The sequence below is a fragment of the Helicoverpa armigera genome, chromosome 4 (assembly GCF_030705265.1).
Source record: "Helicoverpa armigera isolate CAAS_96S chromosome 4, ASM3070526v1, whole genome shotgun sequence".
In the NCBI taxonomy this organism is placed as follows: Eukaryota; Metazoa; Arthropoda; class Insecta; order Lepidoptera; family Noctuidae; genus Helicoverpa; species Helicoverpa armigera.
Window position 1 is genome coordinate 10,584,419 of NC_087123.1, and position 16,420 is coordinate 10,600,838.

At 35.4% G+C, this 16,420-nt stretch overlaps 2 protein-coding genes across 2 annotated transcripts; both read left to right on the forward strand.

Moving 5' to 3' along the window:
* The first annotated feature begins 2,785 nt into the window (after nt 1-2,785).
* LOC110374563 (catalase) lies at nt 2,786-9,078 on the forward strand. The gene is made up of 3 exons (XM_064034247.1): nt 2,786-2,914; nt 6,050-6,247; nt 7,575-9,078. Exons 2-3 carry the CDS (start codon nt 6,134-6,136, stop codon nt 9,018-9,020), a joined length of 1,560 nt encoding a protein of 519 aa, XP_063890317.1. The 5' UTR covers nt 2,786-2,914; nt 6,050-6,133; the 3' UTR covers nt 9,021-9,078.
* Nucleotides 9,079-10,142: 1,064 nt separating this feature from the next.
* On the forward strand, nt 10,143-13,775 carry LOC110374553 (catalase-like). Its single transcript, XM_049846777.2, has 2 exons — nt 10,143-10,754; nt 12,327-13,775. Exons 1-2 carry the CDS (start codon nt 10,629-10,631, stop codon nt 13,773-13,775), a joined length of 1,575 nt encoding a protein of 524 aa, XP_049702734.2. The 5' UTR covers nt 10,143-10,628.
* Nucleotides 13,776-16,420: the final 2,645 nt, after the last annotated feature.

Genomic DNA, 16,420 nt, shown 5'->3' on the forward strand with positions numbered 1-16,420 from the left:
TCCGGCGCGAAAACCACTATTATCTGCACGACACAAGGAACAGAGACTACAATTTGCTCGAGAATACCTTAACTACGACTTCAGCAGAGCCATTTTTTCTGATGAAAAAGTGTTTGTTTCATCTGCTGATGGACGTTTATCTTTATGGCGGCCTAATAACACTCGTTATTTAGAAAGGAACATATTGCCATCTAGAAGAAGTGGCCGGATAAGCTTCGGCGTTTGGGGCTGGATGTCAGCCAGTGGACCTGGTGAATTGGCAGAGATTAGTGGACGAATGAATAGCGAGCAATATACCAGTATTTTAGACGAAGTTTTACTTCCTAGTCTGAACGTTTACTTTCCTGAACTGATGCCTATTGATTTTGTGCAGGATAATTCAGGTGTCCATAATTCCCGATTCACTCAAGCCTGGTTCAGTCGCAACCGGAATTTCGTGAATTCGTTGCCGTGGCCACCTAAAAGCCCTGACCTCAACCCTATAGAGAATTTGTGGGGGCTGATGGTCCAAGAGTGGGACAGCAACCAAGCGAGAACCAGAGAAGCTTTGGTCAGACACGTCCATGAGATATGGGATAGTTTTAGAGGCAATAATGTATGTTACAATATGGTTTCGTCAATGCAGGAAAGGCTGCAAGATGTTATAAACGCTGAAGGGGGCTACACAAGATTTTAGTTAATTTAAGGCCCATTTTCACCGACACGATGATACTACGACGATACGACGATACGATGATACGACGATATTATTATATTTGATTGGCTTAATTAATAATAATCATTCCGTTTGGTAACGAATTACAAGACTGATTTTGTATACCTTTGTTTTATTGTAGTAACCAACCCTTATTTATTTATAAAACTGTAATTATTACAGAAAAAAGTAGGTATACACTTTCAATATCATTTTAATGTATCCATAACAATTCCTATAATATGTATACAACTGGCATTTCATGTGTATATGTTATAGAAATTGTCATGGATAATTCAAAATTACATTTTAAGTGTAAACTTTTTAGTGATTTTGTATCGTTTATATTACTATGAAACCAATGTATACCCAGTTTTGATACAGTATTACATGTAGATAATTTAGAAAAAAATATAGAACACATACTTTTTGAATGGTGGAATTTGAGATATTTTAGAAAATGTGACAATGTATATATATTATTGCTCGTGACTGTACATGCAATATTTCAGATGTCCAACGTGATTTCTTTTGTCATGTGGAAGACCGAATCATGGTCGCTTGGAAATATTAGTCTTCTTATTCTTCCTGCTACCCTGTTTCCAATTTTATTTGGGGTCGGTGCAATATGTCTTCTTTTTTCTGTTACTCGTCATACTGACTCTCACTCCCTATTCATGTCATTTTTCAGGCAATCCATCCATCTTTTCTAAGATCTTCCTCTTCCTCTCCATCCATCTAGAGGTACATTCATACTTAACACACACTTTGTGGCAACCTTCTACTTTTCATCTTTTCTGTAACTGTACCTATATTAGTATAAACCTAATATAAAACCTAATTGATTTATTCGGCCGTGGCGGTGTGGTCCACTTTTTATTAAATTACCTTAACAAACCTTGAAGGAGATACCTACCTATATCCAATTTAGTGATTTCGTGGTAAATTAAGTCCAAGATAAAATCTTAAGTTTTATGACGAATATATTCGTCATACACCTTGAGATTATTTCACTTAGAGGGTAAACTTTTTCCCTAAAAGTTTCAGTTGAGAGTTGATTTCAACTCTTCTATAACATAAAGGGCTCACGAAGGGACAAATAAGGTTTTAGTCAGTCCCAGCCCCAAACTTTTTTCCGCTCCAACTTCTACATCCGTAGGTCGGTGTCATTCAAATACCTTTTTCTCATCAAAGAGCCACTTGTAAAAAAAATATTAGCTAAGTTGACAATGAAATTACCTTGATCTGCTATCAACATTAACTTGAACTTTGCCGTTACCGTAAAACCACCAAAAACCGTAGGCCGAATGAACTACTTACATTGCGTTTTTGCGTCCTCAACCGCCCAATATGAAAGCGCTACAGTTTGTCATTGAAGTTTCATAATTACTTAGAATGGAAATTGCATATTCTAATGTTGCATGTTAGGTGAATATCTGCGGTAAAAAGTACCGTAACCTTCAAGTTTTTTGTATAGCTCTAGTTTGTTCAGTCGGGAATAGGTCGGGAATGATAAAATTGGAAAGATGAGAGCGGATACCACCACCAAAAAACTTCATTACTAAATTGGATGAAGGAATTAAATAGGTTCGGAATATACTTGTAAGTAAGTATATTCCGAACCTATTTAATAGTAAAGAATATTTTTACGATATTCAATACAAAAAAAAAAACAAAGCCTAGCTACCTACGTACAGTTACCTAAGTAAAATAAACAAATAAATAAAAAATCTGTAATTGTGTATCTGGCATTACAATACAATGGTCGTTATCTCATATTATCTAAAACTAAGACAAAAAATAGGTGTAATATTTTTAGTTAATAACAAATGAACATCCAATGACAATCCTCTACGTACCTAACTCTATAGAACGTTCCAAGTTTAAACGGCAATGGAAATAAAACTGCAGTAACTTGACAAATTCTGAATTATTATAGACCAATTTTATTACACCTGTTAGGCCAGAGTATTGAATAATTGAGCTGCATAGCATAAGAAAACGATGATTGCACCACTGTTTATTTCATAATCACTAGACTGTGACGGAGGTCGCAAGAAAAGTTCGCGTTTTGCCGCCATCAACTTCAATATGGTTCTTAGCTGTGTCCGTAGGAAGTCGTTGAGTAGTTTTTGAATTTGGAAGGATATCTTTTTATTTTAAAATTATTTTTTTATTAATTAAAAAGTGTTGAGCGTGAAGTACAAAAATACAAAATAGGTATGTGATCTAAATAATTTTGGTGAATTTTATTTAAAAGTGTCATGTGTGGGTTTTTCGTTAATGGGGGTAATCGTTTGGAACTTTTTTATATTTAATTATGGGTCATATTCAAAAAAATTGTATATTAAAACGTCCAACAGATTTATTCTTTTTTAAAAAATAGCTACTGGCTAATTACTCTTAAAAACAGAATAAACATTTATTTCAGCATTATGAAAAACAAAAAGAACGCTCCATAATCCTCAATGAATGATTAATTTTAAAAGAAAACTACAACGTAGAACATTTGTTTTCATATAAGCAATGCGTGTCCACATTCTTGGCGCGACATTTAAAAAACATTTTATTATTCAATATTAGTATTTTAACTGACAAATAATTTATTTCTTAGCAGAGCATTGTGGAACCTGAAGGAATTTGCTAAAATTATCATGAAATATAGCACGCAGAATTCAGAAATAATTAATTAAAGCATGTCTTGATTTCACTTCATTTCGGTTATTCCTGTCTGTTACGTTAGTAACTTTAATCTTTTTGTAGTAGTTATATAAATTATTTTACCTAAAACATTAGCAACTGAACTGTCAAAAGAATCGACGAATCAAAAATGTTCGGTAATTTTGTTAAGCGCAACAAGCACGGAATATTGTGGTGCAGTGATTATTCGACAGTTAAAAGTTACTTATTACTGTGAGACTTTTAAAGTATCGGTAAGTACTTTTACTGTTTTATAACTCAGCTTAGAATAAATGTATATTGAAACTATCACTGTACTATACAAGTTTCGTATAAAGTAAGAATTAGCATTGAAAAAGAGATTTTTTTAGATTAGACACAAGCAATTTATTCATATCGGTTATCATATCGATTACTTTTTTCTGTGACGTAACAGATATGAACGGTTAAGGTTTGTTCACAGTGTACGTACCGAGATAAAAACGTATTTAATCAAACCTACCACTTTTCTTTTTATTTTATAATTTTGTAAAGGTATCTTTACGAAAATTCGACATGGACAAATTAAATAAAAATCAATCCACAAATAAAATTTAAAACTTGAAAATGTATTCTATCGTTATACATTTTTACAATTGATATTTGCAGGTAACATCATGTAGATATTATAGTGGGATAAGTTTGAGATAGTTGAGAAAAATAATTTTACCTACTTACCTACGTACTTACTAGGGACGGCTTTAGTTCGGGTATAAGAATTACTGTGGGGTTTGTTGTAAAATATTTACGTATTAAGGTTTTTTTTCTTCACAGGCAATATGCTACTAACACCAACTGAACGACAGCGAAATTATAGAGAACAATTCGAATACTACTACCTACTTATTTTCTTTTAAAATTATGTCGTTGTATACTAACCCTAATAATTCATCACTGTTACTTTTCTGTTATAATAATATAGCTTTCCTCTCTGTTTCATATCCGTTATTTACAATTATTTTGAAAACGACCCTTATAGTATTTTAGGGCTGGTAATTAGCAGATGTATTTATTTCTAAACGATATACTTAATGGGCTAGAAAGCATAATGCTTATTGAATTCGATAATCATAGGAACATCTTTAAATTAGGTAATTAATTAAATTAATACAGGCAGGCCTACCTATGCGTAAGCGCCTACCATTTTTTTTGCTATCTAGGCTTCTGCCAGTAAAGCGAAGGCGTAGGCTTCTTCACTCATCGTTGTCTTTCCTTATCAGTCCTGTTGGAAATAAAGTTGTTTTTAGCGAACGCCTGAATGATGATGACCACATCGACGAAACCGGGTTGTCGTCTAAAAATCCATTTTTCGATACAAAATAACCCTTTCATTATTATTTTTTTTAATGAAAATATTGGCAAGTGTTTAATGACAACTTCCACTTTTCACTCGTACCTAAGTTTCAGCACCAGATAGGTGATAATATGCACGGAAAATGGCAAAAACTAAGCACTGTATTCCTGAATAGGTACTCCTTAGGGCCTTTCCCTTCTTTGAAAGAATTCAGAAGGGCTTTTTTTGAGTTAGGTAACCTGTTGTATGCCGAAGCGTAGATATACGTTTATGATGTTTATGTTTGTTATGATTTTTCATTGTTTTATAAATTAGCGACTTTATTTCCACTTAAATATTTTTGCAACTGACTGAGAAAGTTAAAAGTGTTATGAACTTTTTATATTTCTATTTTTATGTATGCAGTGCTAATTCATAAGTAGGTACATACTTACCTACTACCTAGGCTTTTTTTTAACGTAGTGAATTGAAACTGAAAAAAAGCTTAATTTTATGTGCTTTTTCTCGCTGTGTTTCTTTATTCTGAAGAATTCAATACGCACTCGTCTTTATAAAATTACCCTACCTTTCTCAATCTCTAATAATTTTTGAACAAGATTAATAGGTACCTATACATTTAGTTGAACATAATTTATTAGACTACTTAGAAAGAATTAGCACCTCAAACATCAATTAATTCTTTTAATTACCTATTTAGATTCGCTTATTTGATACCACCGGTAATTGAGTACCGGTAGATTATAAAAAAAACGAATGCTATTTAAATATAAACTTGTAGGCAAAATAGATCAACAGAGGCGCGATGCTACTAATTTTACTTAAGCGACATAGGTACGATTCACATCCGACTGAGATCCAATCACGACTCAATTACGATAGAAGCGTATGTGGCATTCCGCTATTTTTTCTTTGAAATAAACGTTTTTATCCGTTTCTGTGATTCAATAATGAATCATAGTATCTGCAAATTATTTAAGATTGTAATATGATTGTAGAGCAAACTACCGTATCGACCAAAATGCAGACCAATCGCAGACCAATCGAATGTCATTGGAATACGATTGGTCTTATATTAGTAGCAGAATGCCTGCTTAGGTTAAAACTGCTATTGCGATTCAATTTCTATTCAATTTTGACATTATTAACTTAGCAGAATCGGGCCCCTCAATTAATATTCCAAACTACATAACTTGTAAATAGTTCGATTTTTTATGGGTTTTTGTCTAGAAATGAAATTCTAAGTACCTTTTTATTGATACACGTGACATTTTAATTAACCGTGGAATGTAGGTTAGACAGGTAGCTATTATACGATTTTTATTTTATTGCTTTTTTCTTTTCAGGCTATCTCTAATGAAATGATTACTATGCCAACACACGATTAAGGACAATTGAAGTAATTAATTGGCGTAGAATAAAGAAACAAAATGATTAGAAAAATGTTTCGATTGGTTGTTTTGGTGACAATTGCAGTTGTGACAGCAAAAGTGCAAGATGACCCGGCGGCAAACCAAATACTTAACTTTAAAGAAAAAACTAAGGTGAGTTTTATATACCTACTATATATGTATATTATAAAGATGAAGTTTGTTTAATGCCTTGAAAGAATAATCTGCAATGTAATGTCAACCTCTACTGGCCTAAAATTAAAAAGAAAAAAAAAACTATGTTAGATAGTTCATTTATCAACGCTACTTTTTATCCGGGTGCGCAGGGAAAATCGCTGGCAACTACCTTGACTTTTTATAAGAACCTGTATAAGGTCTATTTTGAAGTAAAAAAATACTTTGACTTTGATAACATTACCATGTCATTAGACATCTTTCTTACGGAATGTGAGACTGAATTTATAAATTGCTCGAATAGCTCAATGCAAAAATGTTTAAGTAATTTGGCATGTGTAACTTTTAATTTATGTTAAGGATCTTTAAGGATACTCGTGTCGTGTACCTATTGCTTATATTGAGGTATTTTTCGGCAGTAGGTACACTAGAATTCTTAATTAGGTACGATATATTTAACATACAGATACCTATCACGATCATGATAATGAGTATTATATGGATCCCATGGATCCTTTTGAATTCATAGAGATTTACTTCTTCTCCCAATTCTAATTTCTGTGTACTTAATGTGTTGTAAAGACATTAGTTGTAGTCATCATCATCATCTCCCGAGCCTCTCCCCAACTACGTTGGTGTCGGCTTCCAATCTAACCGGATGTAGCTGTAAACCAGTAATTAATTGTAGTGTTGTTCAAATTTTTATTGTTGAAGTCGTTAAAAATATAATCATATGATTACATTAATTAGTTAATACCTACGCCGGAAAATGGTAAAATAATTGGTATAGATATCGAATGCATTTCCATTGATTTGCATTTCATCATCATCATCCTCCGAGCCTTTTCCCAAACTATGTTGGGGTCGGCTTCCAGTCTAACCGGATTCAGCTGAGTACCAGTGCTTTACAAGAAGCGACTGCCTATCTGACCTCCTCAACCCAGTTACCCGGGCAACCCGATACCCCTTGGTTAGACTGGTGTCAGACTTACTGGCTTCTGACTACCCGTAACGACTGCCAAGGATGTTCAATGACAGCCGGGACCTACAGTTTAACGTGCCATCCGAAACACAGTCATTGATTTGCATTTCAACGCAAGACAATTAAAAAATATGTTCGCAGTCAATTAACCAAAAAACTCGATTAAGCAGTTCATATTAATTAATTGTAATGGATGTTCTTCGATATCAAATGTATGATATTGGTATGATAAAACTAATTGGTGTATAAAACTGTCCAATTCTGTGCCACATTATTCATAGCAAGTTGCAATGAGTACCTATTGATGTTTGTCGTCTATTCCAGGGACCTATTGCCATAATGACAACAGCTGCAGGTGCACCCATAGAACATAAAGAAGCTACAGTCACTCTGAACGAGAGGCTGATATTCAATGAATACTTCATGGACGCTATGACACACTTGGTCCGAGAAAGGATTCCTGAACGATTAGTGCACGCCAAGGCGGGAGGTGCCTTCGGTTACTTCGAACTCACCCATGACATTTCTGATATCTGCAAAGCTAAATTATTCAGTAAAGTTGGACAACGTACTCCCATAGCAGCTAGATTCTCACCTGTCGTCGTTGAACGAGGTGGTATCGACACATCCAGAGATGCTCGAGGCTTCGCCCTTAAATTCTACACTGAGGATGGAAACTTCGACATAGTCGGCTTCAACACCCCTATGTATGTCTACAAAGATCCTCTCCTCTTCCCCACTTTCGTAAGAGCGCAAAAAAGGAACCCAGCAACGAATGTGCTTGACCCAAACATGCTTTGGGATTTCCTTACTCTACAGCCGGAAAGTTTGCACATGTTTTTACTAGTGTTCGGGGATAGAGGCGTTCCTGATGGCTATCGTCATATGCCAGGTTTTGGTATTCACACTTACCAAGTTGTAAATGAACATGGAGAAAGCCACTTCATTAGATTCCATTTCAGGCCCGATGCTGGCATTAAGAATCTGCGTTCCAAAGAAGCTATGAGGCTTGCAGCCTTTGACCCAGATTATGCAACCAGGGATTTGTACAGAGCAATAGGCAATGGAGATTTCCCGAGTTGGACTGCAAGTATTCAGGTTCTTACTGAGAGTGACGTTAAGAATGCTGGATTTGATGTCTTTGACGTAACTAGAGTACTGCCTATCAAGAAGTATCCATTAAGACCCTTCGGTCGATTTGTTTTGAACAAGAACGCCGTCAATTATTTCGCTGAAATTGAACAGTTGGCTTTCAGTCCAGCTAATCTTGTGCCAGGCATCCTTGGAGGGCCAGATAAGGTGTTCGAAGCTCGACGGTTAGCCTACAGAGATGCTCAGTATCATCGTTTGGGAGCTAACTTTTTCAATATACCTGTGAACTGTCCTATTCAACACAAGGCTTTCCCATATAATCGTGACGGTCCGCCTCCCGTTAAAGACAACCAGAGAGACATACCAAACTATTATCCTAACTCATTTAATGGTCCCGTTCCTTACAAAGAAGCAGATAAAGTTGAATTGATTGAGGTTTACCAGGATCAGCCAGACAACTACGAACAAGCTCGTGACTTGTACGAGAATGAAATGACACCGGATGAAAGGAAGAGATTGATTGAAAACATCTTGTACAGTTTGGGCCCAGCGACTAAGTTCTTGCAAGATCGTGCTGTCAAAATGTTTGGAAGAATACATTCGGACTTGAGTGAGAGATTATGGCAAGGCTTGCAGGCGAATAGAACTAAATCTCCATATGACTGGGACGACCTATGAAGACTAGGTCGTTGTTAAACTTTATGCTATGTATCTACTTCTTAATTTATATTTATAGTGTGGTTTGTTTTTTATATTTTTTATGGATAATAACGTTACGATTTTATTTTAATTAAATAAGTGCAATGTGTGTACATTTAGGAATGTCTTTAATTTTACTCCTTCGAATAAATACCTACCTGCTTTCATTATTAAAATAAAACAATTGCCGTTTTTGGAAACTGAATGTTATGATTGCTGAATTCTGAAATATTTTCAATGCAGATATAATTAGATCGAAAACCTATCTAACACTATCTTTATTTTAAAAACAATGATTACCAAGGATTTTAGCTTCAGTAAAATAAAAACACCTAATGTACAAGCAGCTAATTTAAAAGGGTGAAACCAGAGTATCCGCACACTGCAGACTTTTAGTTCGTATAATTGTCTTTTTTAGAGTCCTGTCTCTGTAGAATGGTGCTATGGTGCTTGTTGAATCAGTACGGAGACGTATGGGCTCGGAGTGCGCACAGACAAGGCATTTTAGTAGATATGATTCAATAGATGTTTCTTCATACAAAGTTACATAATTAGTCTTAAAAATTATGTAGGTAAATCAATTTATGATTCGCTGAGCATAGGATACCTATTCTGTGTTGATTTAAAATTGTTGACCGTGACCACTAATTTTAAGTATTCTAAGACAAAGATATTTAATATTCCTAGATCATAGATACTATTGTTGCATTTTTGTCGGAAAATATCTGCAACTAGTTAATTGCAGTTTTTTTAAATTAATTATAATAGTATTTTTGAATCGCTGGGAGGAATTGAATTGAAGGTGACCTTACGATGGTCAAGTCATTATTATAATTATTCAAGAAAAATCAAATCTGCACACTGATAATATTTTTCAAGTTCAGTTTCATTACTTTATTCAGTTTGAATATAATCATTAGACAAAAATTGTAATTAAATATGCATTCCTTCATTGAGGTGACTAATAATATAAGTACAACTATTTTTAGATACGTTTTCGTTGTAGGTATGTATTCGTTCTTATCAAATTTAGACGAATTTTAAGAAGTCATCGTTCGTAATTAACACAATTAAGAACATTGGTACTTACTGCTGATTTCTTTTAAGGTCCAATTGGTACGTAGAGAAGTGACATTAATGTTAACTAGTACACTCTTTATATCTTAAACGTATTTATAGAACGTTAAGTATTTTCTTCATATTTATTTTCCAGATTGCGTTGGTTATATTCCTTCACTCACGTAGCCCGATGGGACGGCCAACTGACAGGAACGGAGAGATAATAAGCGCATAGGTCCGACATGGTAGGGAATCCACATAGTTTTAAGACCTCCACATAAAGTTTAACCCTCATCAACTTTTTAAGTTCACAATCGACTTGAAAATCGAACACGAGAAAAAAGGAATTTAGGTAGTACTGAGATACTTTTACATCGATAAAGTTTCAATCTCTTCATTCCATCAGCAGCAAATGTATGCGGATAAACAGCATAGTTTTCTAGTGTTTAGGTAATATTGAATCATCTAGGGCATGCGCAAGGGCGTAATGGTCGGCTAGTGGCTATAAAAGCTGCAGTTTTTTAGAGAATGTTCATTGTAATTCGTGAAATGAAGACCGAATGGTGTTTCTTGGTTTTCTGTATTGGAATAGTGGCGGGACATGATGATGATCCAGCAGCCAATCAGATTGTGGATTTCAGAGATCGGACTTCGGTAAGTCCATCAATTTAATTATTTATTATTTATCTCATCATCAAATAGGTACATGAATTTGGTAGTTACATGTTTCATTAAACATAGAGACTGGTGTCTGAAGTAGGTTAATCCTGTATTTATGTCCCTGATTATTGGTAATTCACTTAATATTCAAATTGTTTAGTCTTATTCCAGTTTTATGATTTGGTTGGTAGGGTGAACTTCTATGTGCGTATTAGGTAAATATTTTATGAATGGACCATGCCCAACCTAACTATGTGTAACCATAAAGGCTCTAAAACTTCTGATCCGATAAAAAAAAATCAGGGTTGGTAAGCTATACTCTTCCCATTCTATTCCCATTATAACACCCCGACGCAAAAACGACGGGGTGTTGTAATCGGTCCCCCGACACGACAAAATTTAGTTTAGCCTGACATAACCTATAATCGATTGATCCACGCGGCTCTGCCCTAGCCACGAGCTCTTCTTTTTTTAATTAGTGACAGGAAGATATAGTAATAAAAATTATACACGCAGCTTCAAATAAAAAAGATATCGGCTTTCCGTGTATAACAATAATAATTAAATTACTGCAGTTAATGTTGGATAAGCCGATAAGTATTTAGTTTAATAATAAATAGGCAGTATAAAATGTTTGACCGCGTAACAGAACTATAGCTAGGTAGGTACTATTATTTTGCTTGCTCAGATTGAAAGAGAGATAGAGCAACTTTCGATTTTATAATATGCATATCCAGTGCGCAAACTTTGTCAACTTATAGTTAAATAAGTTTTATAGAGACGTATATTTTTATTTTGTAGTGTTTTAGTACAAAAAAGAAAGTTATTGATATCGAAAGATGTTTATTTTGTAACCGATAGTACGGTCACAGTCGTCATAGTATGCACGGCGGCGACTTAGTGATGTAAAATGAAAAAAAAAACGATTTGTTTTTTTTTCACTTCATTGAAAAAAAACATGAAAAAAAACTTTGCATCGTTGTTTTTTTTCTAAGTTTGTTTTTTTTTTCTAGCCTACGTTTTAGTTCAATTTTCAAAATTTCCCTTGTGTTGAGTTAATATCAATGAATGTTGCCAATATTTTTATGAAATGTTGGTACTGTCTTATCAGAAAAGTACTGTAGATTCAAGAATAAACCTAAGACTATTATGTAATCTTAAGTATTAATCTTTAACGGTAAATGCCCTAACAATTTTAGATTTATTATACTCTTGAAAAAAACTAGGCCCAGAAAAAAAAACTGTTTTTTTTCAGGTTTTTTTTCAAGGTTTTTTTTCACATTAGAAAAAAAACTGTTTTTTTTGCAACACTAGCGGCGATCCGAAACCGGTTTACTGACGGAGCTCCGCTCGGCGCGCGTAAGGATAGTTAGTATCCATATTTTGCTGATTTTAGGGCGGACAAAAGAATGAAAAAATTTTTTTTACTGATGATGCAGATATGTTCTGTTAACGATTCTGGACCACCAGTTTTTTTTTGCGCACTGCTTAAAATTCATTCCTGTATTACAGAAACAGATGAAGATCTCTATATTGCATATTAACCTCATGCTCTATTCTTTCCAGGGCCCAATAGGCATCATGACGACATCGCTCGGTGCGCCCATCAACCACAATCAAGCAAGTACCACGTTAAACAAACGCCTCATATTCCACGAATTCTTTATGGACTACAATCTACATTTCAACCGTGAACAAATCCCTCCAAGAGTGGTCCACACCAAAGGAGGCGGGGCTTTCGGCTACTTCGAAGTAACACATGATATGAAAGATATTTGCAAAGCTAAAGTCTTTAGCAAAGTGGGTAAGAAGACACCAGTTGCAGTCAGATTCTCTCCTCAAGTCCAACTATTCGGCGGCGTTGATACATCAAGAGATGACCGAGGGTTTGCAGTTAAATTCTACACTGAAGACGGTAATTTTGACATAGTAGGATTAAACACGCCCATGTTCGTAATAAAAGATCCTCTATTTTTTCCTACTTTTGTTCACTCAAGAAAAAAGAACCCGCAAACATTTCTGTACGACTCAAATATGTTTTGGAATTTTTTAGTATTATTTCCAGAGGGAATGCATATTCAAATGCGCCTTTTCACTGATTTGGGTACTCCTGATGGCTATAGACATATGCCTGGATTTGGGATTCATACATTTCAAGTTGTGAATGAGGAGAAAGAAAACTATTTCATCAGATTCCATTTTACTCCTGATGCTGGTGTGAAGAATTTGAGTTCTTCTGAAGCTCAGAAAATAGCAGGCCTTGATCCCGATTACGCTAACAGGGATTTATTCAATGCCATAGATACTAGAAACTTTCCAAGTTGGACAGTCAGTATTCAAGTTCTAAGTGTCAGTGATGTTAAACATGCGGACTTCGATGTTTTTGACGTGACCAGAGTTTTGCCTGAAGATAAGTACCCGTTGAGGACTGTGGGAAAATTAATTTTGAACAAGAACCCTTTGAATTACTTTGCTGATATAGAACAATTAGCTTTTTGTCCTTGTAACCTTGTCCCTGGCATACTTGGATCACCGGACAAGTTGTTTGAATCACGTTGTTTGTCGTACAGGGACGCCCAGCATTATCGTTTAGGTGGGAACTTCATGAATATAGGTGTTAACAAACCTATACACGAGCCATTGACATACAACAGAGATGGCAGACCTCCTATTGGTGGAAATAAACGAAACATACCAAACTACTATCCTAATTCTTATAACGGACCCGTTCCTTACTTAGAGGAAAATGAAGTCGAATTGATTGAAATATTCGAGAGTAAAGCTGATAATTTAGACCAGACACGTGAGTTGTATGAGAATATGAGGTTTGATGAAAAGGCTAGACTAATAGAAAATATTGTGTCCAGCTTGGGTTCCGTGACGGACCCGTTGTTGAAAAAACAGAGTGTAAATTTGCTAAGTGCTATCAATCCCCACCTAGGAAGTAGTGTTTTAGAAGGTTTATTAGCTAATAGAACTAAATATTATTGGGATAAAGATTTTAAAGTAAAATAGAAGATAATAGTTTTTTTTGGTATGGCATCTCGCAGTTCAGCCTAGGAGGCCGTGTACTGCTTAACCGGACTTTTCCCTGTGGATGCCTAGAATTTAAGGCCTCCAGCCAGGGGCGCAGAAGTGATTGTGTCTGTGCGTTCCTATTTATAGTTCACAATGTAGCGCGGAGGGTGGCTGGGAAAATTAGCCGCGCGCGCGCGCGCCCGTGTTTGCATTCCACCCACGTTAAAATCATAGAAAAACTGTAAGTAGAACTTTTATAGTGTTTAAATAACAAATATAGTGTTTTTTATAGAAATTGTGTAAAGTAAATTAACAGAATCGATAGTGGTAGCCTAGAGCTACATAGTTTTGTATAGTTTAGGCAATCGTTCTGCCGAATAAGGCCTAAAATTGTCAGATTGATAGTTAAACCTAATAGTAAAATATAGCCTTGCAAACATGTAATAGTTATTTAATGAAAGTCTAGATTCTAAGTCATGTAAACAATATATTATGATCGTTTGTACATGTCTAATTTTAAGTTTATAGCAATAAAAAACCTAGTTTCTTTGTGTTATCATTTACCGAGAAATATTACATACTAGGACTTAGGTCATAAACCTAGATAGATGGTCCCCGGGTAGCCTATGAAGTGCCCTAACACACCCTACCTTTCGTATCGAGATGAACCCTATAGTTAATTTAATATCTCGAAATTAATCTTCAGTAAGGGCTGTTTTCATTCATTCCGTTATAGTTTTCATAGAGTAACCTGAAGATAGCTCGAGTGTTTATAGTCTGGTTAGGCAGCGCACTTCGTGTGGCGCCTGGCAGGGCACCTTTCATGACATTACTATGAAACATTGTAATGATATCGACCTGTAAAATCATGAAGTATAATAAAGACAGGTTGGCGGGAGGGACGAGGTACCGAGGCTCTCGCTACGTTAAAGTTTCGAGGGCGCTCGGTGCGCACCCGTATCGAGCTAATCGTAGTCATCGGCCTAGTATATTTTTAAAGTGCAAAAAAGTGAATAGTAAACAGTGAAAAAAGTAAACAGTGATAAATAGGAAGTACAGAATAGTTAGCAAGCGCATCGGTACTCGTCCCCCTCAAGACCTGCGTGTGAACATAATGAAGACTTTTATTTGAACATTTCCCTGACCCCATAGTAGCAAGCGTACTCCTCGTTTACCATTCTTCACAACAACATCAACGGGTTACCAAGAAATACAGTCCACTGCTCGAAACCCGACATCAAGAACCAGCGCCAAGCGGGGCGTCAACGTCTCAAGTCATACCCATATTCTAACTGTAATTTCTTAGAAGAAAACAAAGTATTATTCTTGCTTTCGGAAATATCTGAGCAACGAGTCTCAACACAGCGTCGCAGCGCAATAATAAACTAAGGTGATTGTGAGTTGTGCGAGCGCAAGGAAGTTGTCAGAGTTGGTGTTAGTATTTTTAGAAAATAAATTATGGTTTTGGGTACCTAGTTTTTTATTTTTTTATTTCTCAGGTACCCTGGATATGTGTCGAAAGAATACATGTCTATTTAAACAGACACATTGATACAGAGATTGCAATCGTTTTGTTTCTAATCATGAATATGGAAGTAAGTATTGAAGAAACTGAGACATTAAAATATTTCTTTGAAAACAGAGCTTTTAAGAAACTACCTAACAACCTAAAACCAATTTGCTTTAAGATTTTCTAAACAATCGCACCTAACTCACCGATTGCTCATTGTAACTCATACCTGTTGTGACGTACTCCCAGCCTTTGACCATACAACATTTTAAAAACTGTGCACAGCCTAACAAATTGCTAACAAACACAAGCAGATTTCTAACAAGGTGTAACAGCTTGTCGAAGGATTTGTTTACACTGTGGTTGTTTATGAAACTGCTGGTGAAATGGTTGGAGTAACCTGAGTAAGCTTTGAAATGCCCTTTCAATTCTAGTCGTGGGAAAGTGTTTGCGTTATGTTTTTGTTCAGCACTATAAGTGACCCGACGAGGAATGCTGGCTAATTTAACAATAGGTTCTGTGCGAAACTTTATGAGGAATTCTTTGAGGCAGCTGAAGAATGAGCTATTGGCAAAAGAAAGTAGTTATAAAGTTATGTTAATGAGGAATCTTCTGAGAACATTATTTATTTGCTTAATTAAAGTTCATTAAAATCATGTAAGACTGGTACTAAATCGCATGCAATTAGACTGGAGACCGACCCTAGGACAGTTGGGAAATGGCTAGGCAAATTATTGGAGTTCGTCAGAGAATTTGGAGGCTACTACGTATTTTATCCTTGACTTCATTATACAAGGTATGTATACCTACAAGTATTTACGTTTGACGGGACATAGGCAGTCCAAAGCATGGAGCTACATATTTTGTTTAGAACTTTAGTCATCCATTTCTTTTGCAATACAAAAACAGTAGGAAGTAGCAAAGCTTAATCAACTCAAACTATCCACCGATTCGAATTCAGTCACACGCTGCAACAAATCGTTCAAGCAGTAACAACCATCTATTTCTACATCTACACCATTTCCTACTTACGTGCAAACAGCATTATAAGCAAAGCTATTTTATTACTAAGCAAAATACTAAGGCTTGTGTTTAAACGCCACCCAAAAAAGTACCTATTTTACTACCAAAA

What these genes read in the sequence shown, in the direction of transcription:
- LOC110374563 (XM_064034247.1), top strand. Translation starts at nt 6,134, where the DNA reads ATGATTAGAAAAATGTTTCGATTGGTTGTTTTGGTGACAATTGCAGTT. An exon ending in ACTTTAAAGAAAAAACTAAG is followed by an intron (nt 6,248 to 7,574) that starts GTGAGTTTTATA and finishes CGTCTATTCCAG; the next exon opens with GGACCTATTGCCATAATGAC.
- LOC110374553 (XM_049846777.2), top strand. Translation starts at nt 10,629, where the DNA reads ATGTTCATTGTAATTCGTGAAATGAAGACCGAATGGTGTTTCTTGGTT. An exon ending in ATTTCAGAGATCGGACTTCG is followed by an intron (nt 10,755 to 12,326) that starts GTAAGTCCATCA and finishes TATTCTTTCCAG; the next exon opens with GGCCCAATAGGCATCATGAC.